Source organism: Crocodylus siamensis, chromosome 14, assembly GCF_052110815.1.
Source record: "Crocodylus siamensis isolate JL-2025a chromosome 14, ASM5211081v1, whole genome shotgun sequence".
Classification (NCBI taxonomy): domain Eukaryota; kingdom Metazoa; phylum Chordata; order Crocodylia; family Crocodylidae; genus Crocodylus; species Crocodylus siamensis.
The window spans coordinates 3,622,996-3,649,223 of NC_143408.1; the positions used below are offsets into that span (position 1 = coordinate 3,622,996).

General features: G+C 50.5%; 1 protein-coding gene across 5 annotated transcripts; it reads left to right on the forward strand.

Moving 5' to 3' along the window:
• Window positions 1-1,581: 1,581 nt before the first annotated feature.
• On the forward strand, window positions 1,582-25,454 carry NCLN (nicalin). 5 transcript variants are annotated; one of them, XM_090027060.1, is made up of 16 exons: window positions 1,582-1,833; window positions 7,039-7,229; window positions 7,469-7,613; window positions 9,608-9,702; window positions 10,062-10,142; window positions 10,286-10,389; window positions 11,150-11,238; window positions 12,386-12,525; window positions 13,126-13,304; window positions 15,250-15,337; window positions 15,432-15,470; window positions 15,564-15,727; window positions 16,462-16,515; window positions 16,607-16,685; window positions 18,066-18,164; window positions 18,294-25,454. In XM_090027060.1, exons 1-15 carry the CDS (start codon window positions 1,650-1,652, stop codon window positions 18,123-18,125), a joined length of 1,692 nt encoding a protein of 563 aa, XP_089883186.1. In that variant the 5' UTR covers window positions 1,582-1,649; the 3' UTR covers window positions 18,126-18,164; window positions 18,294-25,454. The 5 variants fall into 5 exon arrangements, with proteins under 5 accessions (XP_089883186.1, XP_089883188.1, XP_089883185.1 ...); XM_090027062.1 differs by having other exon boundaries at window positions 21,568-25,454; XM_090027063.1 differs by adding an exon at window positions 5,123-5,253 and having other exon boundaries at window positions 1,819-1,833; window positions 18,066-25,454.
• The last annotated feature ends 774 nt before the right edge of the window (window positions 25,455-26,228 follow it).

Sequence of the window (26,228 nt, forward strand, 5' to 3'; positions counted from 1 at the left end):
CCCAGCGATGCCCCCTCCTTCACATGCCCAGCAGGGCAGGACGTTAGCACAGGGCCTCCTGCTTCAAGGGACGCTGATCACCGCCCACGCTGGCCTCAAGGAGGGACTCTCCATCTGCTCCTGGGAGTTTAGGGCACGTGACCTGCAGTTCTGATCCCGTTCTGCTGTGGGCAGGGGCTGGGGTCTTGGATGCCGCAGTGTGTCGATGCTCTTCTGAGTGGTCGTTCTGCAAATGCAGATGTCCCCCGTTAAAAATGCATGGGGCCGGAAGATTTGCACCGCAGGGCATCTCAGGAATGCAGCCGTGAAGGGAGGTGGCAGGGGCTCAGGTCCTTGAGAGTCCCACCCTTACCCCCATTCTACAGACTTGGGAACAGAGTCGGGAGACTGAATTCACGCAAGGGGACAAGTCCTGAGTTTTGCAATCAGGCAGACTCCCGGTGGCTTCAGCCTCTGCGCCCTTTCCCTCTTCGAGCCAGGCTTAAATCCTGGTGGTGCGAAAAGAATCATAAACCCCCGGCAAGCCCAGCTAGGAAACCGCAGCGCAAATCTGCCCTGATCGGCCATTCGGTGGACGCCGAATGCTCCGTTTAAATCACCGCGGCTTATTTCCCAGGCTTCTGGGCTTTGCTGGTTCCCCCCACCCGCTTTGTGCTGCATCTGGGGGTGTTTCCAAGCCTCCCCCGGGGCATCGGGTGTTGGCTGCAGCCCAGGCTGTGCCAGTGCTCCTGGGCGGTCCTGCCAAGGTCCACCCGGATGGCGTTGAGGGAGGAGTCCCTGGAGATCTCCGACGGACGACGCTGCATAGATGTTATGTCAGGAAGGCATGGCTATTACATTTTAAAAACCCAGTGGACCGCAGTATAAATTGGATTCGAGATTTGATATTTATTTGAACGAATGCCCAATCCTTTATCTCCTGGGTGAGTCTCAGCATCTCCAGGAGATTTATATCTAATTCCTGGCATCATCCAGCCCTGAACGATGCCATGCTAAGCTGCGGCCATCCAGCGTCGGATGATGCCACGCCGTGGCCCTAAGCTATGTCCATCTTAAGATGCCCCGTACGATGAAAAGAATCCACAGACATGGATTTTCAGAGTTTAAGATGAATTTGTGTTATTTCAGCCATGTATTTGGTAGCCGTGTTGGACAAAAAGAGATGCAGAAAATCTAGACCGTTCCCAAATGATCCCTTTTATTAGACCCACTGAGGAATGGCAACAAGATATTGCAAAAAAAAAAAAAAAAAAAAAGGATAATTTTGGAACCAACTTTTGTATCTCTTTTTTGTATCTCAAATCGATGAAGAACAGCTGTGCAATAATATGTATATTTTTGCAATATTAGGATGAAAATGTCCTGTTTTGTTTTGTTTTTTTCTTATTCAGACGCCCCTCATTTTGTGAGTCCCCCTAAATTCAGTAGCTACCACATCCGGCACCGCCTCAGGCCAGGCCGCAGGACCCAGCGCAATACAACTCCCAGCAGGCCGCGCGGGCGGCCCCTCCCAGCAGCCCTCGCGCGCGGAGCCTACAGCTCCCGGCCTTCCCCGCGGCGGGGCTTGGCGCCGCGCCGCCCCGTCAGCCCCCGCGCGCGAGGCCCCCGCGGGGGCTGTCCGCGTGGTGCCTGCAGGCTGCGCCGGGGCGATGCTGGAGGAGGCGGGCGAGGTGCTGGAGTCGGTGCTGAAGGCCTCGTGCCTCCCGCTCAGCGTCCTGCTCGTGCTGCCCGCGCTGCTGCTGCTGCTGCTCGGGCCGCCGCCCCCCGCCGACGCCGCGCACGACTTCACCGTCTACCGCATGCAGCAGTACGAGCTGGGCGGGCAGCCCTACGGTGAGCGCCCCCCCCCCCCGGGCCTGTCCCTTCCCCCCACCTGGGCCTACCCCTCCCCGACCTGTCCCTTCCCCTCCCTCCCCCCACCGGGCCTGCTCCCTGCCAGGACCTGTCCCTCCCTTCCCCCCCAGGACCTGTCCCTTCCCCCCCACCCCCCCAGACCCGTCCCTTTCCCTCTCTGCAGGACCTGACCCTTCCCTTCCCCTGCGCCTGCCCCCCTCCCAACAGGGTAGGCAATTGCCCCATCTCTGGAGGGAGGTTATTGCACGGGCTGGACACCCTTATTGTGAAGGAGTTTTTCCTGCTGTTGAGCCCAAGTCGATCTTCCAGGAGTTTGTGGCCACTGCTCCTGGCTTTGCCCTGGTGAGTAGTTGGTCACCGAGCCCTTGATGGTAAACTGCGACTGAGCCCCCTTCAGCCTTCTCTTTTCCAGGCTGAAAAAGGATAACGGGTCCTGCGGCGCCTGCCCTGTCCGTTCCACAGGGTCATGCCCCTACACCCCACAGCGGTGTGACTACGGCGGTCAAAGGACCGGCCCTGACACGGGTGGCATTGGCATGAGACGATGGTCCCGTGTGCCCAGCACCAGTCCTGCGCTGGGCGGCTGTTTGTCTGCGCCGCAACCCACGTCGGCAGCCCTGTCTCTGCGCACGAGACGTTTCTCTCCCCTCCGCCCTCCCCTGGGTTAGATTTCAGCGGCCGTCTCCTAAACGCCGAGCATCATGTCGACGCCGGTAACGTTATCTAGGTCGTTGGTATCGTCTGGTTTCCAGAGAGGTTTTTGCCTTCTTCCAGGTCTGCGGCCACGCGAAGGGCATTTTCAGAGGTCGCTGAGCAGTGGGGGGAAGCAGACCTGAAGTTTCTTGTAACGCAGCCTCTTGCGCAACACGTGAACATTGCAAATCTTTCTGCTGCAGCAGTGCAAGGTTCCTCTCCTCCTCGTACAGCTCTTTGATGCTTAGGACGGCGGCAGGTTTTTAAGTTAGCAGAGACCTTGCAACCTCTCTTCACGCTCTTTGCTCTTCCCTCCCTCTGCGCAGGGAGGGTTGACTTCCTTTCTTCCTCATCTCTCCCGTTTTACCTTCCCTTTTCTTCCTGCCGATTTATGCCGTGTTCCTGCTATCCCCCTGGCCTGCAAGTTCTGGTCTCTTCTCCAATCCCTCTTTTTTTTTTTTTTTTTAGTCCTTCCTTCACATTACCCCCATCCCTTCTTTTTCTTCTAGCCCATTTGTTGCCAAACTTGACATCCGATCGATTGCTCAACTTCTTGCCTTGAGCCTGAAATCTAACAGCTCTTAAGAGTCACGTGTCGTAACATTTATTCCCTTGTATATTAACCAGCATGGAGCCAAGCATTATTTCTAAGGGGTCAATCTCCTGTGTCTTTTAATATCAAGTCTCTATATATTCTGTTCCTCTGTGGGTTTTACTATCTTCTGTCATCATGCTTTTAAATCTGCAGCTGTTTTCTAGTAACTAAAAATATGTAGGTATCAGTCAACCAGCCCCAGATTTATCCCATACCATGCTGGGGATCGAATCTCTGGAGCTCTCTGAACCTTCGGCAGATTAAACACCTGTAAAGATAAAGCAACGTCAACTAGTTGTGTGCACTTTGCAAATGCTGGTCTGTATGTGGCTTGTGGGATATCTGAGATTGCTTATGAAGACTGGGTCCTCGTAGCTGTTTTTGAGTTGAATCATTACCTGTCGTGAGAGCTTCCTTCTTGAGAACCTCATTAGATCACAGCTGTTGTCTTTTCTGGAGATAGTTTCATAGTTGTAGGGTCGGAAGGGACCTGAGCAGATCATCAAGTCCGACCCCCTGCCATGGCAAGAAAGAGTACTGGGGTCAAACGACCCCAGCAAGGTGGGGGTCTAAGACAAGGCTAGACGAACAAGGTAGGAGCCCGCACCACTTTGCTTGGAAGCTGGTTCCAGATCGTAGCTGCCCTGACCGTGAAGTCGCGCCTCCTGATGTCTAGTCTGAATCTACCCTCTGCCAGCTTGTGACCATTATTTCTAGTCACTCCTGATAGTGCTCAGGGGAACAGGGACTCCCCCAATACCCGCTGGTCCGCTCTGACTAGTTTGTAAATGGCCACCAGATTCCCCCCTCAGCCTTCTCTTTTGGAGGCTGAACAGGTTCAGGTCCCACACCCTCTCCTCGTAGGGCCTGCCACCAGGTTGGTCTGACAGGACCTGCCTCTGATGAACCCATGTTGGTTGCCCCTAAGTATAATCTTCCCTGCTGGCCCCTCGCGGACATGCGCCAGAATAATTCTCTCAAAAACCTTACCCAGGATTCAGGTAAGACTGACTGGCCTATAGTTTCCTGAGTCCTTCTTCCTCCTTTTTTTGAAAATGAGAACCACATTGGCCCTTTTCCTGAAATACAGTCTGGTGGCTGTGTCTATACATCCACTTAACTGCAGAGTAGATTAATTAGCTACAGAGTAAAGCATCACTGTCTACATGTACAATGCTATTAGGCCTCAAGAAATTAATTAATGCTACCATAAGATAGTACTGTTGGGGACAATATTGTCTTACGGTGGGGTAATTAACTGTGATTAAATGCATGTGTAGATGCTGACCACAGGCGTAAATTGCTCCCAGTCAGCCCAGCCAGCCAGGGCCCCGAGTCCTGCCTGCTGCCTAGCCACACAACTCCTCACTTTCGGTACCTTTGTGGAGATATTAAACTGTTTCTGCCAGCAGCAGTAAGTCTTTGCTGGCAGGCTGTGACAGCAGGTAGTATGGACAGATTTGAGTTAGCTTTAACTTAAGCAGCTAGGATATCAGCTCCAACCAAGCCATGGTGACTTACCTCTCAAATCCTGAGTTGTTCTTGGGCTCTTAGAAAAGCAGCTCATTGATTTCTAAGACACTTGCAATTAACTTTTAATGCTGTTTCTTTTTCTGGTCCCACTCAGCTGAGCGGATTGTGTATTCCCTTTGTTCCTCGCCAAACCCTTTGGGTAGCTAATGTTCCTCTTCTGTGTGTGTTCAGAGGCCAAATGCCCTTTGGGATAAAAGCTTTTTGTTGTTACAAACTCTCAAATTCTTTTCCAAAGGGACCAACTAGGATTTTTCTTTTCTTCCCTCCCCCCCACTTAAGATTTAACCCTGGGGCAATTTAAGAGCAAAAATTTAACTTGTTCCAAGGCCACTGAAACAAAAGTCCTTCAGAGTCATGGTTATCAAATGGGTCATTTCTTGTTGTTGAAACGTTACAGAAAGCGGTGTTTTGCATTGAAACAATTTTTACGGGTGTCCGCTGTTGCAGTGGCTGAGGTCTTGTTGGAACAGAGCGGTACTACTTGCAACAATTTGCTTTAAAGAAACCCAACCTGTGATGCTGCCGCACCCTGGAGTGCTTTGAGGTCCTTTCAAGGGTGCCGCAGGGTGCCAGGCAATGTGAGTATCATTGAGCACGAACATGATTCACAAGAGAAACCCAGAGATTTTTAATAGGAATTCAGTGTTAACAGCATTCTGCCTTGCTGTGGTTTTTCTAAGTTATGTGCAACAGAAGAATTGCTCTCGTGTTTTTCTTAAGTCAAAAAACAAGAGCTGGCATTTTCAAGGGGTGTCTTGAGTCTATCAAGGGCTGCCTTGAGTCTAAAGAGGCTGAAAACTGCTGGTTTAAGCAGTCGGTGCTCTTGGGGTGGGAGAGATGCTATAGATCAAGGCCTCAGTCATGCATTCTGATTCACCAAAGTATTCTCGGAGCATGTGCAGGGGTCTGGGCTAGCTGGGCTGCAACAGGGGTAACCCGGTCATATTTCTACAGCCTGGGTTATACAGAGCATCCTACCAGCTGATCCAGTGGTTCTTTCTGTCCTTTGTGCAAACGTAAATCTGTGCTTGCAGGATAGAAGTCACGGTATACCTCACAGTGTGTATGTGTGCGCGCGCATGTGAAATGCAGTTTTCAGAGAGAAGAAGAATCCTCTTTGTGTTGCTCAGAGAGACCATGGCGGGGAAGTGGTATGTGAAGGGTCGCATTCAAAGGCTGTCATGTTGCAGCTCCTGGGTGCTCTGCCCTCGCTGGTGCAGCGGAAAAGATGCGTGTTCTACTAGCAAATGATCTGATACTTGAACAAGACCAAATTGTTATATGGGGCTGGTTCAGTGTCTCAGTGTGGACTGAGCTGACACTTACACCATGGGCCCCTCTAGCCAGCCTGCGTTTGGGTCAGCGAAACAGACCCTATCATCCAACACTAGCCTTTATAAGAGTGAAGCGTTTTAGCAGCTAGAAAACTTCACTGCACGATGAGAGAGCCAACAAATGGAGGAATTAGCTTTGCCTCCTGGCATGGTTCATGCCTCTCCATTATCTCCATCGCTTGCAGTGCTGATTGCTAGAAGTGGTAGGGTGTCTGTGCACTTCCAGTAACACCATGACACCCTCCATAGCCTTCCCCATGTCAAAGATCTCTGCCAGAGAGCATTAGTCAGTGTTGCTGGTGAGCTCCCAGACTGCTGTTGCATTGTAGTGCACTTTTGCACAGGATTGTACACATGTGTCTAGCGGGAGGATTGACAGAACAGGGGTAGTGCCATAGAGAGAATCAAAAGGAGGTTGGTCACCTGTGATTACCTGGCTAGTGGCTGTCAGTCCAGTCAATACCAGCAATATCCCAATGAGGGAAGTGGGACAGACGGTTGTAGCCTTGCTTGTGTATAGACAGCCATACGTCATGCACTGACTGCCCTGGTTGAGCAGGTTTCTGTTGAGCTTGTTTCCTATGCTCTTAGGCAGTTAGTTTCTAAAGTCAGTCAGTGCAGCACTCTGAATAGTCAGCTGCCCTGATGTTTCACCAAAACGCGCTGATAGGCCTAGGAGGTGAGTGCAGGGGTGCAAACAGGGTTGCAGTGCTGGAAGGAAGTTGCAATGGAGGTTGAACTGTATTAGAATGAGGACAGGTGAGTGTCAGGACATGATGGCACAAAGGTGGTTATGAACTAGTATAATTAGTGTAGCCAAGTCCCACCCTGGCCTTAGCTATGTAGGGAAGGGGCGACAGTGAGGCCATCCCGAAGGAAAGGAAAAGCTCACATGGTTTCAGATATCTCTCCTCTCCAAAATACTCCAGCCAGCTTGGAACGGAGAGTGCTCTGGGACACGTGCTGTGTTGCTGTATGAAAGACGGTGAGACCATTGGCTACATGCCCTCTCTTGATCCATCCCCACAGGTACCAGGAATGCGGTGTTAAACACCGAGGCCCGCACCGTTGAGGCGGACGTGCTGAGCCGACGCTGCGTCATGATGCGGCTGGTGGACTTCTCGTACGAGCAGTACCAGAAGGCCCTCCGCCAATCTGCCGGCGCCGTGGTCATCATTTTGCCCCAGGCCATGTCATCAGTCCCACAGGATGTTGTCCGGGTAAATATCTCGCAAGGCAGGCAGGGGATGGGAAGGCAAGGGTGGGAATGTCATTGCTGAAAGGGAGCAGAGATTCAAGTTACAGTTGTGACAAAACCCCCGCTGTGGGGGAGAGGGTTATGTTCTGTCAAGGTTGATGTGTGAGGACTTGGGTTTCTCCCCTGTTTGGCTGTTCATTTTCCTGCCTCCTGGCATATGCGGTAGACTCTAAGTTTGTGTATCGTGTTCCGAATTCTCAGCAATTCATGGAGATAGAGCCTGAAATGCTGGCCATGGAAACCATCGTGCCCGTCTACTTTGCAGTAGAGGATGACGAGCTGCTCTCCATCTACGAACAAACACAGGCTGCTTCTGCATCGCAGGGTTCTGCATCAGCTGCTGAAGGTGAGTTGCAGAGTAAGGGGCTTCAGAGGGCATTGAAACTAGCCAAACACATGATCCTTAATTAGATGCCCCAAAGGCCATTAGCTAATGGCTCCACACCATTCTGGGAAGCATTCTAGAGAGGCAGCGTTGTCTAGTGGCTAAGACTGACTGGGAGTGAGGACACCCAAGTTCCACTCCTAGTTCTACCATGGAGCTGTTATGTGACTTGAACAGGTCACTTCTGCTCTCCCGGGCTCCCTTCTCGCATCTGGAAGCTGGTGGCAGAGGAATCGCAATACTTCACTTCCTTGTTGAAGTGCTTTCACTTCTGTGGACGGGAAGTGCTGTAATAAGAGCTTAGGAATACGGTCCTGACAAGATCTCATCACCTTGTTTCATCTCGTGCTTGCAGTAGCCATGAGCAAACAGTGAGATTGGCCTGAAGGGTTTGCTTCTGTGGTTCCAACAGGGTCCTAGGAGCCGGCACACCTTGGTCGTGTTCCTGACTCTGACACTTCTACAACCAGGTCACCAAATCCTTAGACGTAGGGGTAGCAATGGACATAGCCCTTCCGAAAGTCCAGAAAGACTTCGACACTGTCTCTCACCCCATTCTCATTAAGAAACTGGGGGATTGTGGTGTCGACACCTACACAGTCAAATGGGTTGCCAGCTGGCTGGAGGGTCGCACCCAGAGAGCGGTGGTGGACGGGTCATTTTTGACCTGGAGGGACGTGGGCAGTGGGGTCCCCCAGGGCTCGGTCCTCAGGCCCGCACTGTTCAACATCTTCATCAGTGACTTGGACGAGGGGGTAAAAAGCACCTGTTCAAATTTGCTAAGATGTGGGGGGATGTGGGCACACTAGAGGGGAGGAATAGGCTACAATCGGACCTAGACATGTTGCAGGGGTGGGTGGATGAGAACAGGATGGGTTTCAACACTGACAAGTGCCAAGTGATGCACCTGGGGAGGAAGAGCCAGCGCCATGCCTACAGGCTGGGGAACTCCTTTCTCGGCAGTGCAGAGGCAGAAAAGGATCTTCGAGTTGTCATTGATGCCAAGATGAACATGGGCGGCAGTGTGGGGACGCGGTCAGGAAGGCCAACCGCACCTTGTCGTGCATCCACAGATGCATCTCGAGCAGGTCCAGGGAGGTGATCCTCCCCCTCTTTGCGGCACTGGTCAGGCCGCAGCTGAAGTACTGCGTCCAGTTCTGGGCGCTGCACTTCAAAAGGGATGTGGACAACATGGAGAGGGTCCAGAGGAGGCCACTCGCATGGTCAGGGGACAACAGGGCAGGCCCTATGATGAGAGGCTACGGGACCTGAACCTGTTCAGCCTCCACAAGAGAAGGCTGAGGGGGATCTAGTGGCCTGTTACAAACTAGTCAGAGGGGACCAGCAGGCACTGGGGGAGTCACTGTTCCCCCGAGCACTACCAGAAGTGACCAGGAATAACAGTCACAAGCTGGCAGAGGGGAAATTCAGACTGGACATCAGGAGGCGTGACTTCATGGTCCGGGTGGCCAGGGTCTGGAACCAGCTTCCAAGTGAAGTGGTGCTGGCTCCTACCTTGGGGGCCTTTAAGACAAGGCTAGACAATCACCTTGCTGGTGTCATTTGACTCCAGTACTCTTTCCTGCCATGGCAGGGGATCGGACTTGATGATCTGCTCGGGTCCCTTCTGACCCTACAACTATGAAACTAACCAGTCTGTCATTGGACAGACGTGAGTTAACCATCTCTCTCTGAGTAGGCTGTAATATTTACTCCACTATGCTACATTGCCTGTAACACTCTTGAGGTCTATGGGTGTAAGTTGCTGCGGGAGGTCAGTGCTGAGAAGAATTGAAATGCTTGGTCACCAGATTTTCACTGAAATGCAGCAATATAAACAATGAGTCAGAGAGATAATGGGCTTAACTGGCAGAGCGGGGCCCTCCATGGATCAGCTGGCAAAAAAAATCAAGAGACAGAATTGTTTCCCAAGTATATTTAACTCTCTGTTCTAGTACTGTTGCACACAGCAACTGCCAATGGCTTCCAGATGGTTACCAGCGGGGCTCAGAGCAAAGCTGTCAGCGACTGGCTCATAACCAGTGTGGAGGTGAGTTCTCATGATTCGGGAGTGGGGTCTAGGCTGGTGGATAGCTATAGGAAAGCTCCTTCGCTGGTGACCAGGTGGTGCGTACCTGGGGATCAAAAAGGTGAAGCTGCCTGAGGGTTACAAGAGAGAAACAGAATTTCAGTTGCGTAGTAGAGGTAGGTTTCGTATCTTCCCGGCAGCTGAATCCAGAAAGCAGGTTAAGGGCACGGTGCTTGAAGGCAGTGGGAGGAGGGTTTGGTGCTGAGGCTGTTTGAGACTGAGTGGGTGGTGGATTTGGGGGGGAGAGGCAGGGAAGTAAGCTGTGCTGCTATAAAGGCAGTGAAGACCTGCAGAGTAATGCTTCTCTCTGGCTTCTGCAGGGGAGGCTGACTGGGCTGGGAGGAGAGGACCTGCCCACCATTGTGATAGTGGCCCATTACGACTCTTTTGGCGTGGCTCCGGTAAATATTTTTTTTCCCCTCCTCCTTGTCCCTGTTGTGCCGAGGAGGAGGAAGCTTGTGTGCTTTACCTGTTAGGCTTGTGTTGGTGCTTCTCTGAGCAGGCAGGGGAGTGCACTTTGTCAGTCCTGTCTTTGTCTCCCCAGTGGCTGTCTCACGGTGCAGACTCCAATGCCAGTGGCATCTCTGTGCTCCTGGAGCTCGCTAGGCTGTTTTCTCGGCTCTACACCTACAAACGTACCCATGCGGGGTAAGGGGCTGCTGTCTGGGTCCCAGAACGTGGGGTTGGAGTTGGCCAGTGGAACCTGCAGGGTTGGAGATCTTTTGCAGGGGAAACCCCCTTAACACAGTCGGTGCAGACAGGGTTAGAGCAGCAGTCTGTGTGTGTGTGTGTGTACCACAAATCCTGCCATTAAACACAACTGCACCTTCTTTCCCAACAGGCTCTTTTCCCTTCATTTCCATGCACTGGTTTAGTTCATGCTTGGTGAATGGGAGACTCAGACAGAATAAGGATAGCGTAAGAGTCAGGAACTCGTGTGTTGTAAACCGTGCTCTGTCACTGTTTTACACTGTGATCAGTAGCGAATCCCTTAATCTCCGTGCCTGTTCCCTGTCAGTTCAGCAAAGCTAATGACTCTTCCCAACTTCACGAGGTTGTTGGGCGCCTGGATTAGTTAATGTCCATACAGATCTTTGGAAATGCAAAAGACATAGAAGCACCAAGCATTCAGCGTTCCAGCAGGCATTTCCTTGCCTTGTGTTAGCATGTGGGTGACGTTCTATTCCTGTCTGGATATTACACTCAAGTGTGTCTGGTACACGAAGTGAAAACCATCGTGACTTCACCCTTGGATGCTAACAGAAGGCAGCTCCTATTAATGAGCTGTCGTTAGTCTGGGAATCATTTTGAATTCCATGCGTGGTTCTGAGTACTCCCTGAGAAGGTTGTTTCTATGCCCAGTAAATCAGTGCAACTGACTCACTTTCCCCCATTTCTTGGTGCGCAGGTATAATCTGCTGTTCTTCGCATCTGGAGGTGGCAAGTTTAACTATCAGGGAACCAAGAGGTGGTTAGAAGACAACTTGGATCACACAGGTTTGAGAGATGGGAAGGGATGGGTGTGTGGGATCACTCTGTAGGCTTTGCTGAGTAGAGCAATTTAGTAGAAAACGGGGGTTAGAAGGGACCTCAGGAGGTCACATCAAGCCCTTGCTCAAAGCAGGACCATCCCCAAGTAGATCACCCCAGCCAAGGCTTTGTCTTTCCGGGTCTTAAAAACCTCGAAGGATGGAGATTCCACCACCTCTCTGGGTAACCTGTTCCAGTGCTCCTAGTGAGAGTTTTTTTCCGAATATCCAACCTCAACTTCCCTTGCCACATCTGGAGCCCACTGCTCCCTGTTCTGTCATCTGCCCCCACTGAGAGCAGTCCTGCTCCATGCTCTTTGGAACCCCCTGCAGGTAGCTGAAGGCTGCTGTTCAATCCCCCCTCAGTCTTTTCGTCTTCTACGAGAACCCCCACTCCTTGTGCTGTGATTAAAATCACCACCCCCTTCCCTTCCCCAGTTAACGTCCATGACTATAATGCTGTTTGCAGGCCGGCAATTAGCTCACTGGGTTCTGTCTCACTTCGGAGTCTGCCTCTCTCACGGCTGTATGATTGAGGCAAAAATAAGATGTCTAGCTTTGGATTAGCACCTTGCAGTGAGCTCCTCCAGTAAACGCACCCTTCCAAGGTGCATTGTGCGCTTGCTTCTCTGAGTGTAAAAGGGAATCCTGAGCTGGTGGTTGTAGCATGACTTGGAGTCAGGCGATCTGGTCTCTTCCTTGGGCCGGTCTTTTCACTCTCTGTTCCTTAGTTTCCCCTTCTAAAATGAGGATGCTGCCATTAAACTGTTGCAACAGAATTGGGCAACTTAATGTACGTGTAAAATACTTTGAGTTCGTTTAGGTGAAAGGTGCCATTAATACCAAGCGTTGTTACAGGGAAGTCATCTTTCTAGTTGGGTAGGATTTTATCGTCTGCCCAACTACACCAACCTACTGTGTTAAGGCACAGTACAGTCTCTTTCCATGCTGTCTGAATTGCTGCTGCTGTAGAGAAGGGAACAAGAAGCATACTGAACTCTTTACTTTGATTCACTAATATGCAAGCCACGCTGGGAAACCGCCTCTCCATATGTCCTGCAGATGTTTCTGGTCCCCAGAGCACAGACTCAGGGGTTTGGCTCCGTCTGTTTCAGATTCCAGCCTGCTCCAAGACAATGTTGCGTTTGTTCTTTGTCTCGACACCCTGGGCCGAGGGAACAGTCTTCACCTCCATGTTTCAAAGCCTCCCAAGGAGGGGACCCTGCAGCATGCCTTTCTGAGGGAGCTGGAGATGGTAACACATTGGGCCCGTTGGGTTGGGTTGGCTGAACGCATGTTCCCTGGGAGAAAGTCTGGGCGTGACATGCTGTGGGGAGCTGTTTTGCTTCAATGATGCAGCGTGTGTACCTAAAGGTGCTGAAGGGGGGCAGTTTTGATGTAGTCCTAGGCTCTTATTTCTGGTAGACTTGATCAGAGCAAAGAGTCCTGCAGGGTTTAGGAATCCAGAATAGGCCAGGCTGGATCAGTTACCTTCCACTAGAGCTTCCCTATGGAACCTCTTGCTTGTAAGAACCTGTTATAGTTGGCTCCTTTGCCAGATGGCAGCCTTGATCATGTGGCTACCATAAAACATCACGTAGATATCAAGAGCCAGAATTTGAGGGTTGTGACGTATGTTAGAGTCCTTATTTTCCAGGTGCCTCTGCCTTCACCGGCCCCTCCTAGCAGATTTTTGCAACAAATTTTTACCCCTTTTCTTTGAATGGAGGAGGAAGTGTTTTCATTACAAGCGCCAGTTCTGGTTTGGAGAGGGAGGGGAGGGGATGTACTTGGAAGCAACGGGACTCCTATTCCCTGGGCATCATTCTTCTCGGTTGGTGGACATTTCCCACAGGTGGTTGCCAGCCAGTTCTCTGAAGTACAGTTCTCCATGGTGCACAAGAAAATCAACTTGGCTGACGACATGCTGGCATGGGAGCACGAGCGCTTCGCCATCCGCCGCCTGCCTGCCTTCACTGTCTCGCACCTGGAAAGTCACCGGGACAGTCTGCGCAACAGTATCATGGATGTGAGGTCAGTGACTGGGGGCATGGGGAGTGGGCTATGGTGATGGATCAGTTGTTGAATGGACGTGGGAACTTAGCAAATGTTTCTCTGGTGTCATACCTTTACCAAGTCCTCTCTGTGCAACTGGAGCAATGGAAGAAACCAACACAGAGTTTCATAGTTAGTCGGTTGGAAGGGACTTGAGCAGATCATCAAGTCTGACCCCCTGCCACGGCAGGAAAGAGTACTGGGGTCAGACAACCCAAGCAAGGTGATTGTCTAGTCTTGTCTTAAAGCCCCCCAGGGTAGGAGCCAGCACCACTTCGCTTGGAAGTTGGTTCCAGATCCTAGCCGCCCTGACTGTGAAGTAGCGCCTCCTGATATCTCATCTCATCTGAATCTACCCTCTGCCAGCTTGTGGCTGTTATTCCTGGTCACTCCTGGTAGCACTTGGGGGAGCAGAGACTCCTCCAATGCCTGCTGGTCCCCCCTGACTAGTCTGTAACAAGCCACTAGATCCCCCTCAGCCTTCTCTTGTGGAGGCTGAACAGGTTCAGGTCCTGTAGCCTCTCATCATAGGGCCTGCCCTGCTGCCCCCTGATCATGCGAGCAGCCCTCCTCTGGACCCTCTCCATGTTGTCCACATCCCTCTTGAAGTGTGGCGCCCAGACCTGGACGCAGTACTCCAGCTGCGGCCTGACCAGCGCCGCATAGAGGGGGAGGATCACCTCCCTGGACCTGCTCGAGATGCGTCTGTGGACGCATGACAGGGTGTGGTTGGCCTTCCTGACTACATTCCCACACTGCCAGCCCACGTTCATCTTGGCATCAATGACGACTCCAAAATCCTTTTCTGCCTCTGCACTGCCAAGAAGGGAGTTCCCCAGCCTGTAGGTATGGTGCTGGTTCTTCCTCCCCAGGTGCAGCACCTTGCACTTGTCAGTGTTGAAACCCATCCTGTTCTCATCCACCCACCCCCGTAACCTGTCTCGGTCCGATTGCAGCTTATTCCTCCCCTCTAGCATGCCCACATCACCCCACATCTTAGTGTTGTCTGCGAATTTGAGCAGGTGCTTTTTTACCCCCTTGTCCAAGTCACTGATGAAGATGTTGAACAGTGCGGGCCCGAGGACCGAGCCATGGGGTACCCCACTGCCCACCTCCCTCCAGGTCAAAAATGACCCATCCACCACCTCTCTCTAGGTGTGGCCCTCCAGCCAGTTGGCAACACATCTGACTGTGTGGGTGTCGACAACACAATCCCCTAGTTTTTTAATGAGAACAGGGTGAGAGACGGTGTTGAAGGCCTTCCGAAAGTCCAGAAAAACTACATCCACTGCCTCACCTTTGTCTAAGGATTTTGTGACCTGGCCATAGAAGGCCACCAGGTTGGTCTGATGGACCAGCCTCTAATGAACCTGTGTTGGTTGCCCCTAAGCATAATCTCCCCTGCTGGTCCCTCATGTGCCAGGATAATTCTCTCAAAAAGCTTCCCCAGGATGGAGCTGAGACTAACTGGCCTATAGTTTCCTGGGTCGTCCTTCCTCCCTTTTTTGAAAATGGGAACCACATTGGCCCTCTTCCAGTCCTCTGGCACACCAGATCACCACGAGTGTTCGTACAGCTGTGCCAGGGGTCCCGCAATGACCTTTTGCTAATTCCTTCAGCACTCTGGGGTGGAGATTGTCTGGACCAGCTGATTTTAAATATGTCCAGTTCCTCCACCTGACTAGGTCCTCACTGGCCCTAGGCCTGGGTGCACCTCCCTTGGGGCCTGCGGGGGTGCCAGTTGGGGGGCTGATTCAGTCCCTGTTCAGGAAAATGTAGGCAAATGGAGTGGGGAACAGGGATCCATAATCGTGCCACAGTTGGGCTGCTTGTTCCTCCTCTTCTCAAAGTAGTGGTATGCCATGAAAAGGGCATTATCCAGCAAACACTGTTGCCAGCTGCACTCCTCCTTTTCCTCTTGCAGGGCATGGGTGGACACCAAGGCTCTCACCCGCAACACCAGGATCATTGCTGAAGCTCTGACACGGGTCATCTACAACCTAACGGAGAAGGTAAGAATCCCCCTCCCATAGTCAGCCAGGCTTTTCCCTAATATCTTGCACCCCTACATCTGCCTTCACTGCAGCATCCCCTTTCTCTCCACAGGGGGCTCCAGCTGACCTGCAGATCTTCACAGAGCAGATGGTAAGGGAGCAGGGGACCTAGACATGATTTCAAGTGAAGTGCTCTGGTGTCCTTTAGTAAGTCTTGTGAACTTGGTCCATTCTCTTTCTGCAGGAGATTCAGGAGGAGCAGCTCGAGTCAGTGATGGACTGGCTGACCAGTCAGCCCAGAGCCGCCCAGCTCATCGATAAAGACAGCACCTTCCTCAACACCTTAGAATATTACATGGGGCGCTACCTGAAAGATGTCAAACAGCATCACGTGAAGGCAGATAAACGGTAAGGGAAGTGTCTCGGTGAGTCGCAGCGTTTCAGATGCTGCCCTCAGCCCTACATTTACAATTCAAAGGGGTCTGCACTTCCCTTCAACTTTTTTTAGGGGTCCACAGATGAAAAAAGGTTGAAAACTACTGCTTTAAGGAATTATCCTGGATTCCAGCAAGCATGAATAATAGTCTCAGCTTCAGCAGTGTCACTAAGGAGGCTTTGTTTTTCCCTGCTCAAGCCACACCTTCCTTGGCAGTCTGCTTTGAAATACTACCAAGCCTTCCTTCGATGCAGTAAAAGGAACAGCAGCCTCTCTGCGCCCAGAGCCTGACCTCAGAAAGAGATGGTCTGTCTTCCCTATTTAGGTCTTCAGGATGGGGCAACCCATAGGCTAAATAAAGCATTCCCAGGGCACCTGCTCCTTGAGTCACGTGAAACGTTTATGGAGACAGACTTGTTCCCAGGTCAGAAAACAGCTTCGTCTTAGATGGGGTTCAGTGATCTGGGTGTTGCTCTGTCTCTGATTAAGTGGGGCATGGTGTATAGGAAATGAGTAGTAGTTAACCTAGGTGGCTAGCAACAGCTGTACATTGGTATGTGAAATGCTTCTGCTTCCCAGCTTCTGGATCATTCGCTTCCTTTAGAAGGCAGAGGAAGGACTGGAGGTTTTAAAAAGCTTCCTTCACTTCCCCTGGATCCAGCATCCATTAGGGTTACACCATTTGAAGGACTGCTTCTTTTCACAGGGACCCTGAGTTTGTTTTCTACGATCAGTTGAAGCAGGTGATGAATGCGTACAGGTATGCATCTCCCTCAGGGCAGGCTTGGGTTTCTTTCACCTCCATGGGTCTGGCTACTGTAGTGTTCTCATCGATTGTCCATCTGTTTTAGGGTCAAGCCGGCAATCTTTGACCTGCTCCTGGCTCTCTGCATAGCAGCCTACCTCGGAGTTGCCTACATTGCAGTCCAGGTGAGGAAACAGGAGAGATCCTTCCATTCCTTTGCTTCCTCTTTAAACTATGGGAACAGGATGCTGGGTGTATTCAGGCAGTCCCAACCTCGGATTCAGACTGTGGTAGTCCTGACTTTGGCCTCTTCTGGTGCTGAAATTTTTCATCTGCTTGTCCTTGCCAGGAGTCATCATTAGGATGATAATGTGATACATATCTTTAAAAGATGTGCTACATCTGTTAGATTTATCTTGAATTCGACTTGCAGTTGCTTTCATGGGCTTCAGATTAAAATATTCCATCTGGATGAATTCAACCCTTTCTCTGTTATATTTAAGGATTTACAGCCTGTGATAGATTAGATCACGCACTGAGACTTGCGTATTTTGGCTCAGTCATCCTGATGTCGTAAGTTTGTTGGCTTGGCTGTAAACTCAGTGAGCTGCTGCGTTTGATGCGTTAATGAACCTATTGTATATCTGGTTCCTAATCCTCAGTGGTTTTCTTTTTAAGGGTCAATGGCAGGGAGTCACAGTGGGTCACAGTCTGGACCTTCGTGCTTATTTTTGTGAATTTTTAATTTAAGAAACTAACATATGATTGGATTCAACATACATATATATATTTTAACTTGGAGGAAAAAACCATGGTTTTGTATGATTCAAAGGGTCTGTCTACTAATTTATTAGTAGTCATATATATTGGGGGCATTGGGAGCTGGCTGCTTGGGAGTTTGTGATGGCGTTTGTTGACCCCACCAGTCTTTCCTGCACAAGTGCAAGGGGACAGGACCCAATAATCTTGTAAGGCCCCTTCCAGCCCCAAAACAACTATGAATTTCTGAATCTATGAATGTCTGTAGTAGCCATTTATAACAGGAATTGGATGGGTTTTAAACAACTTGTAAAATGGCAAAAGCCAAAGCAGTGTGAAAGGCTTTAAAGTCGTTGTCATTGGCCGCTTTTCTGTTTTGCAACCCTGAAATCATTCATGTTGCAAACAGGCCGCGTGACACCGTACCAAACCTGGTAGGAGTTTCCCAGCAGCTTCAGTGAGAGAGCAGGGTCGGGTTGAAAAACTTAGCATTTAAATTAGCTTGATTTCAGATTGGTAGCGCACAACTCGGCAGCCAGTGATTGATACGGGTTGTACTGGCAGGCCTGTCTGGGCATTCCCATACCGAGCTCATTTGCAGGCTGTGTTGTAACAGCTGGTTTGCTAAGACCCAACTAGGTTCTTCCTGGTGTGGGCCATTGGGGGTGAACTCAACCCCAAGCCAGGTCTGGCACTCATGTGCTAGCATTGCCTCCAAACGTGCTTCTCCCTTTAGGGGAAAATGCATATTGCCTTTCTGTTAGCAGTTACATGGACTCACTTGTAATCTTTTTCACCCTTTCTAGCACTTTGGTCTCCTCTACAAGACAGTGCAGAGATTATCCCTTAAAACCAAGCAGCAGTGAAGCGACAAACCCATCCCATCAAGCAGCACTGAGCCACCGGTGAGCCCAGCAGGAGCTTCTGCCTTCCACTGAATGGTGCTTGCTTTCCTCCCTTTCTCTGTTCACCAACCCAGAGGAGGAAGGAAAGCAGCAGTTAACAGAAATTTCAGCTCTCATGCACCTTTTCAGCCCCCTTCCAGCTTGCCAATTTTCATTTCCATCATGGCGAGGGAGACCTGCAGAGACTGGCGACCCCCTGCAGGTAGTGCAAATGCTGCCTAAGGTAATGATTCCTCTGAACAGAGTCTCTGTGAAGGGCGCGGGTGCTATACCTGGCTTCACAGACGCATGCCATGCAGCCAGCTGGGAACCGCCACGGGGGAAAGCTCTGCTCAGCAAACAGGACTCGACGCACTCATTTGAAACATGTGCACATGTAAATTAAAGAAAGAATTACTAGCACGTTTCCTACTGCACCTCTTCCTTCCATCTGCACCCTCCCCGCCAGCTTCAGGAGAGGGGTATTCAGCAACCAGTGTCTCCAGCAAACGGCTCATTGCATGTTCTCCAGACAACGCAATAACAGTTCCCTTGTTTTGAAGGTGCACGGAAACAACCTCAACTGTTAATCAGGTTGAGGAAAGAGGGAGGATCATTTGCGGGTTCCCACCACAGGGTTCCCTATGTGACGTGTCTCTGCAGCAGGCCGCGTTCTGCTGTGCTAGGTTTTCTCAACCACTCTGCTGCTGCTGCTGCTGCTGCTGTGCTTGACTCCTGCTGTTCTCAGAGTGGGGTGGGAGAGGGAGGCTTGAAGTTCAGAGCTGCTGCAGGATCCACCTCCTAGGCCGTTCTGTCTGTCGATACTTTGGCTACACTAATAGCATGAGCAAGCTAGTTCTGCTTATGCTGTCTGGTCAGTAATCCAGTCACTTTCCATTCCTTTCTCTTTCCACTCCCAGCTGGGCTGATTTTTTTTTTTTTCAGCCCTGTTCGCCTGCATCTCAGGACTTTGTTTAATATTTTTTGTCACTTCTCTTTTCTGACTGCTGGTCCTAGCCTCGTAGTGAGTGTGTATATGTGTGTGTGTGTCAGTACCCAAAGCACGGCTGTGGCTTCCTTTTTCCTGTGCCCGAGAGAGGCAGGGCATCGGCCGTTACTTTTTAAAGGTCTTCTGAACGTTGTTGAATGAATGTCGCTGTTTCTAGAATTGTAATGGACAGCACATGTTAATACCTGGCACTCACTCATTCTCTGTTACCTGTGTCCTTAAGCAAGACTGTATTCTTCTGTTGGCTAATACTTGAGGAGGGGGGAACAACTTTGTTGCCTAAAATTATTGGGAAGACATATGCAGAACCTGTTAGCTCCCACCGTAATAGCAAGCCCCTCAGTTAGATTTCTAAGATAACTGGAATAATGTGTCTTGTAACCATTTTGTGATGAGGCCTCTAGACTGCTAGCAGGAGAGGCAGCTTTTAGTTTTGTAACCACCAAGACCTAAAGTGAAAATAGCCGCTATCTTGGAGCCAGTGTTTGGACATATCCGAGCTTGACGTTCTCTGATTTTAATAGCAGATCTCCAGCTGACAACAGCATGCTTTTGTACAAGTTTCTTTCTGTACTTACTGTGCTCTGTGCAGATACGGTGGACACGTTTGCATGTGCTTGGTGGGGGGATGGGACACACAGCGCTTTAATTAGAGTGCCTCCAAGAACCTCTCTAATTAAAGTGCCGCTGTGTCTCATGTATCAGTGTTGATCAGATTGAGTCTGCTCTGATGCGCTGTAATTACAGCACTTCGGAGCAACCTAACCCCACTCATGTACAGACAGCCAGTATTTCCCCAAACCAAGGTGACCACCACAGGTAATTCTTTTGAGGCTAAATTCTTTCCTGGGGTATTGAAATAAAGTATCCTCTTCTCACCTTAACCCACACAAGGAAAGCACTAGTTTTCTGTCCACAGATGTGCTTTAGTGCAGAACATGTTAGGGTCTGGAGTTTCAGTAAACAAGTCCTTTGGACGAGCGTTTAAATCTCTTGGGACTTCAATCATCTCTTTTTTTTAAAAAAAAAAAAGAATTAGCAAGCAATTATTCAGGTTCACTAAGGCTTTCTCGCCTGCTGTGTGAGTATCCCACTGTAGCCAGTGTGCATCGACTCTGCTCCTTAAACGGCCTGACTCTTCACAAGGGTTAGCAGCTTTCCAGGGATTTCTGCTTGCTGTTGTAAATACCCGACACATGTGAAAATAGTTTCAGAGGAGAGACTTGCCCTCTGCTGTTCCCTTGGGTGCTGACTTCAAATGGATCCCTTAGTCTAGTTGGGGCTGCTAGCATCCTCACTGCAGACGCCATCCTAAATGGACTGCGGATGCTTGTTTCCTCCTTGCTTTGGAAGAAAACCTCAGCAGTTTGCCTTTATATGTCGCACCTGATCTCTGCTCCCTCCCTTCCATACCTGCTTGGCTCTCTTGGGTACCTACAGCCCATGCCCTGGGGTGTGTCAGCGAAGCTGCATCTTTTAAGATGCAGTGAAAGTTCCTGCTCGCCAACTTAGCTAGGCCATCAGAGTCTTGTAGTTTGGGGGCCTGGCTGAAGCATCTGCAACTTGTCCACATCCTTTTTGTAGTGGGGGACCCAAAACTGGACACAGGACTCCAGACGTGGCCTCACCAGTGTCGAATAGAGGGGAATAATTACTTCCCTCGATCTGGCAATGCCAGTTGTTCCCCAGCCTGTAGCTGAGCAGCAGCTCTACAGAAAAGGAGCTGGGGGTGACAGTGGACCATAAGATGGACATGAGCCAGCAGTGTGGCCTTGTTGCCAAGAAGGCTAATGGCTACTGGGCTGAACTGGTAGGAGTGTTGCCAGCAGATCAAGGGCAGTGATTCTTCCCCTCTATTCTGCACTGGCGAGGCCACATCTGGAGCAATGTGTCTAGTTGTGGGCCTCCCATTACAGAAAGGATGTGGACAAGTTGGAACAAGTCCAGTGGAGGGCAGTGAAGATGGTTTGGGGGCTGGGAGGCATGATTTATGAGAAGAGGCAGAGGGAACTGGGCTTATTTAGTCTGGGGAAGAGAAGACCGAGGAGGGGAGTTGAAGGCTGCTATTCAATCCATTGGGGGGGTTGCAAAGAGGATGGAGCTGGGCTGTTCTCAGTGGTGACAGATGACAGGACAAGGAGCAACGGGCTCAAGTTGAGGTTGGATATTGGGTAAAACTTCCTCACTAGGAGGGTGGGGAAGCACTGGAATGGGTTACCCAGAGAGGTGGTGGAGCCTCCATCCTTGGAGGTTTTTAAGGCCAAGTTTGACAAAGCGCTGGCTGGGATATAGTTGGGACCTCCTGAGGTCCCTTCCAACCCTCATTTTCTGACTTTTTAAAATGGGGATTTGTAATGTTACAGCTTGCTAGCGTTTTTGCACTCTGGTAAAGGTTTTCTTCCTTCATTATCGCAGGTCATCCCTCCACCCAGCTTGGAGCAGTGGGGCATCTCCTTTGCTTGGTGTAGAATGGCTACCGTGGAGCGGAAGTCACTAACATTTATGAGCATCAGGTGGTAGAGAGCAGGGTTGAGGTGTCCTCATTTGCAGTCAAGACAGGTCATCCATCTCTGGGTCTTCCAGGCAAAAACAATCTGAAGTCTCAGCATCACCAGCTCCCCTTGGGGTAAATCGTTGTGCTGCATCCCCATCTTCAAGTTTTCAGTGCTGAACCTACAGTTTAGATCCTTGTGGTATGGGAAATAAATACTGGACATACCTGATCGTGGGAAAGCTGCCACTTTATTTTAAAGCAAAGAGGGCAGGACTGTGTGGTCACAGGACACACACTTGTGGGCAATTGGTGGCCTAATCCCTTGATCTGTCACAGGATGGAGCAGTTTAATCTCTGATTTAAGCACTCTGGTCATCCCTACCTTGTTGCTATGGAATGTAGGTTCAGACACTAATTACTATGGGTAGGGGCAGGCAGTGCTGATCAAAGGGTGCTTGCAGATACTAAACCCATAAATCTGAGAGGATTTACAACCTCATGCCTGAAGAAAGAGGCTTTGATATATTTAATCAAGTCTCAAGCCCTAAATCCCACTATCACAGATCCTTGGAGTTCGATCACTTCCCCTCTTTTGCCCGCGTCTCCTTTTGAAGTCATTAAAACTTCCAGCCAGTCCTGGTGTGGTGCTCTGCATTTTGTAATAACGAGACAATGATGCTGTTCCCGGCAGGCTGAGATTACACTGTGCCTGGCTCCTCTTCCGGCCTGGGAGACACGTGCAGAGAGAGAGGATGTAGCTGGGGCTGGTCCTGCTTTGAGCAGGGGGTTGGGCTAGATGTGACTGAGGTCCCTCCCAAACCTCCTTTTCTATGATTCAATATTTAATAAAACATCTCTTTGAGCCACCACAGAAGAGTTTGGCTCATGCACGGTTGCACCCTGTGCCCCCATTTCTCTTCTGGTTTGCAGCAGGACTTCTTGGTCTCGTAGAGGAAGGGCTGAAAACAAGTAATCAAGTTAGCATGGGCGTGAAAGTTGAGCCTTAGCAGGTACGGGACAATGATGCATGTGACCCACCAATTTCACCCAGTCAGGGGGACGCGAAAGCCAGCTCAGCGACTTGTCTTGCTCAAGCAGGCTGTGGCTACTTGAGTTATTTTTCAGGCTCCTGTTCTCTTATTCCCAGCCCCACTAACGGCACGGTCCTGCCCAGAGGAGGCACCTCTTTGTGTGATGGATGCTGCTGCATCATCTGGGAACTCGGTGATTTCACGGGGACGTTCTGGTGATAAGCTGTTAAAACCAAAGCCCTCAGCTGGACCAGGAATAAATTAAGCAACAGAAATGGCCAGATTGAGTCCAGTCAAGGTGCAATCAAGCTGGGGAGGGGAGCAGAACAGACTTTCATCCAGCAGTTCCTCTACAAGCTCAGACCCGGGCTGGGTTATCATTTCCGAGAGGCAGCCAGGCTTGCTTTAAAGATTCCCAGTGATGGAAGATCAGTCACATCCCTTGTTAAGTTGCTCAGCTGGCTAATTACCCTGGCTAATGTGCTCCTTCTCTAGTCTTCATTTATTTTTTGCTTTAGCTCCCAGCCATCTGATAACAACTGCAAGGTTACAAATGGAAATGTTCTAGGCTCAGGAAATGGGGTGGGGTGGGGGATGTGATTTTTCACTGTAATATCAGTTCAGTTATTTTTATTGTGTGTATGCCACGGTGCATATTTAAAATAAGAATAGAGAATTCAGCTTGAGTCGGCATCACAACTAACATAATTTCCTGATCAAAATAGCATCAATGTGTCAAAATATTTTAATTCCTCTATTTTTTTTGTGTGCGTGTCCCCACCCTGCCCCATGCAAAGGCCAGTAGGTTTGAGGAGAGCGACTTGCTCGAACAAGCAACTGGGTCTTGCTAGCAGAGTTCGTAATCACCCTGCTCTGTGGTTTGGGATGATGATCTCACCGGGAAGCAAAGAGACTCTAGAGGGTCTTGCAGCAGGTACGTTCCCTTTGGGAGATCTGAGGGCGTTACCACTGCAGTAGAAAACATTTTGGAGAAAAGGAGATTCTGCACTCTTGAATGAAGCAAAACCCGCAGGGTAGTGGATCCAAGGAGGATGGAGCTGGGCTGTTCTCAGTGGGCGCAGATGATGGGACAAGGAGCAATGGGCTCAAGCTGCAGCAAGGGAGGTTTAGGTTGGATATTAGGGGAAAAAAACCTTTTTTCACTAGGAGAGTAGTAAAACATGAACAGGTTACCCAAAGAGGTGGTGGACTCTCCCCATGCTTGGAGGTTTTAAAGTCTCAGCTAGACAAAGCCTGGGCTGGGGTGATGTAGTTGGGGATGGTCCTGCTTGGAGCAGAAGCCTGGACTAGGTGTGACCCCCCCCGATGTTCCTTCCAGCCGTAGTTTTCTATGAAAACACTTGGGTTTCAGAAAAGAGTTCTGCTTGATTTAAGGATCACAGAATACAGCTATGAAGAGAGCGTTGTGATGAAAAGATGGCTATTTTGCAAACCGGGTGCAGAGATACGATCTGTCCGCAGCATCGGCTGTTCTGGTGCTCCCAAAACGAATGCTCCGCACGTGCAAAATATAGCAACTACATCTGGAACCCCTCCAGATGCAGTTGCTATATTTATTCAAGTGCACACCAATGAGGATGGGCCAGTTGGCTTTTGGAGTTGTGAGCACAGAAAAAAAAAATACTTCTTACATTTTGTTTCCCAATATCTGTAACTCAAGGGCAGCTGAATGGACTTTGCTCAGAAATCCTCCAAAAGCTTCAGCCGTGCTGTGGTGCAGCCCGGATCAATTTAGGCGCTTTTATGTTTTATGAGCCTAAACCACCGGGTTTTCCATTTCGAGACCCGATGCTCGTCTCAGCATCACGAGGCCTATTACTAGACTTCTTTCTAGTCCTTTGAAGTCGACAGGCTCTTCTAGGGCTCACCCACCCATCTTGCAACAGCGGAGCGAGTTGGCAGCTACGCAGCAGCGTCCTGCATCTAGCGAATCCAGCATGTTGCCCTAAAGGTTCAAAACTGCATGAAATGGGGCCGCTCCGTTCAGCACTGTCCCTCCTCTAGGGTGGCTCGGTCTCTTTGCACGCTGAGTTGCTTTCTGGTTTTGCTTTTATTTGATCGTAAACTTGGGACTTGAGTCACCAGTTGGACGTGGGTCTTCAGAGCGCAGCCAGATGACAGCGCCACATTCGTTACCCTGCACAACTTAGAAATGGGAACAGCGTCTCCCTCATGCGTCCCAAACGCCACCTTGAATTATTCCAGCCTTCTACGTCTCGTGGCTTGTGTCTGCCATGTGGGCGGCTTGGGATGAACCAGCGCGTTTCTCTTATACCTGGACCCTCCAATACTCCTAGTCCCTGGAAACCTTTCGAAACACAGCTGCATTTCCCTTCTACCCAAATGCAAAAGCACTGGGCTGGGGCCCGACTCCACTTCATTGAGCTGCTACTGTACTAACACTGCCAGGTGACGGAGTTGTTCCCCCCCACCCCCCATAACACTACCTTGCATTTTGTGCTTGCGTGTGCACCGTTTCTAGACCAGCTGCTCTGTTGGGCTGGTTTCATTCCCTTCTCGCCCGCCTCCGTTCACTACCAGCAGGGAATATATCGCACAGAAGTACAACGGTGAATTGTTCTGTCTGATACCAGGGAGGTTCCTGTTCTTTTAATTACTGCACTGATTTCTGTTGGTTTCTCTCTCTCCTCGTCTCTTGCCACAATCCCTCAGTACGTTTTAATTAATTATTCAGGGGGCATGTGAATTGTGGAGAGAGAACGCTCTTGAAAATAAAAATCAAACCATTATCCACACACCTGTCTGCCAACTCTTTGCCTGGAGGGTGAAACGGCCGGGGACGAGGTGGTGGCCATGACCAAAATTCGGCCCGGATCATTTGAAACGCTTGAGATCAAGGGGAGGAGGGGTTTGCAGATACTGCTTGGCTACTGCACGGCTGTGCCGTTTCCGGCTTGACTCGAGGCATGTGGTATTAGAGCCTTTCACTTTGAGGAAAGCCCGAAACTTCACGGAACGATATAGAGCCGAGCCAAATGCTTTTGAAGGCAAGGGGCGTTCTTCCATTGACTTCCACGGGCTTTGCGTTGGGCCTGGTGGCTTTGCTCTTCTTTAAAAGATGATGGAGGATTTGGGTCTGTGCAGTTGGGATAGAAATGATAAATCCTGCTGGGTTCCCGTTCTCCCACCGACGTTTTAAAAGCAGAGCAGGCCACGGCACAGCTCTCCCGGCCCCTCCAGCCCAGCCGAAGGGCAGTAGCAAATGCCACCGTGCATCGGCTTTGATCCTCGCCCGTTTGAGACGGCTCTCCCGGCTGATGCCAGGGGTATTTGTTGGGGGGGGTGTTCACTACTTTGTACCCTTCGGCCTCGCAAGCTGGCCGCCCCCGATGTGAAATGCGGTGGAGTGGCAGCCTAATGAAAACGGCACGTTAGCTCCTCTGTACAGCTGAGAAATAGGAATGACTTCTCCCCCGTTGAGCATGCCAAACACCACCTTGAAATAGCTCCGGCGCCGGCGGGCTGGGAGAGAATTTGGCTCCCAGACTGGCTAGCCTTCGTGCCCAGCT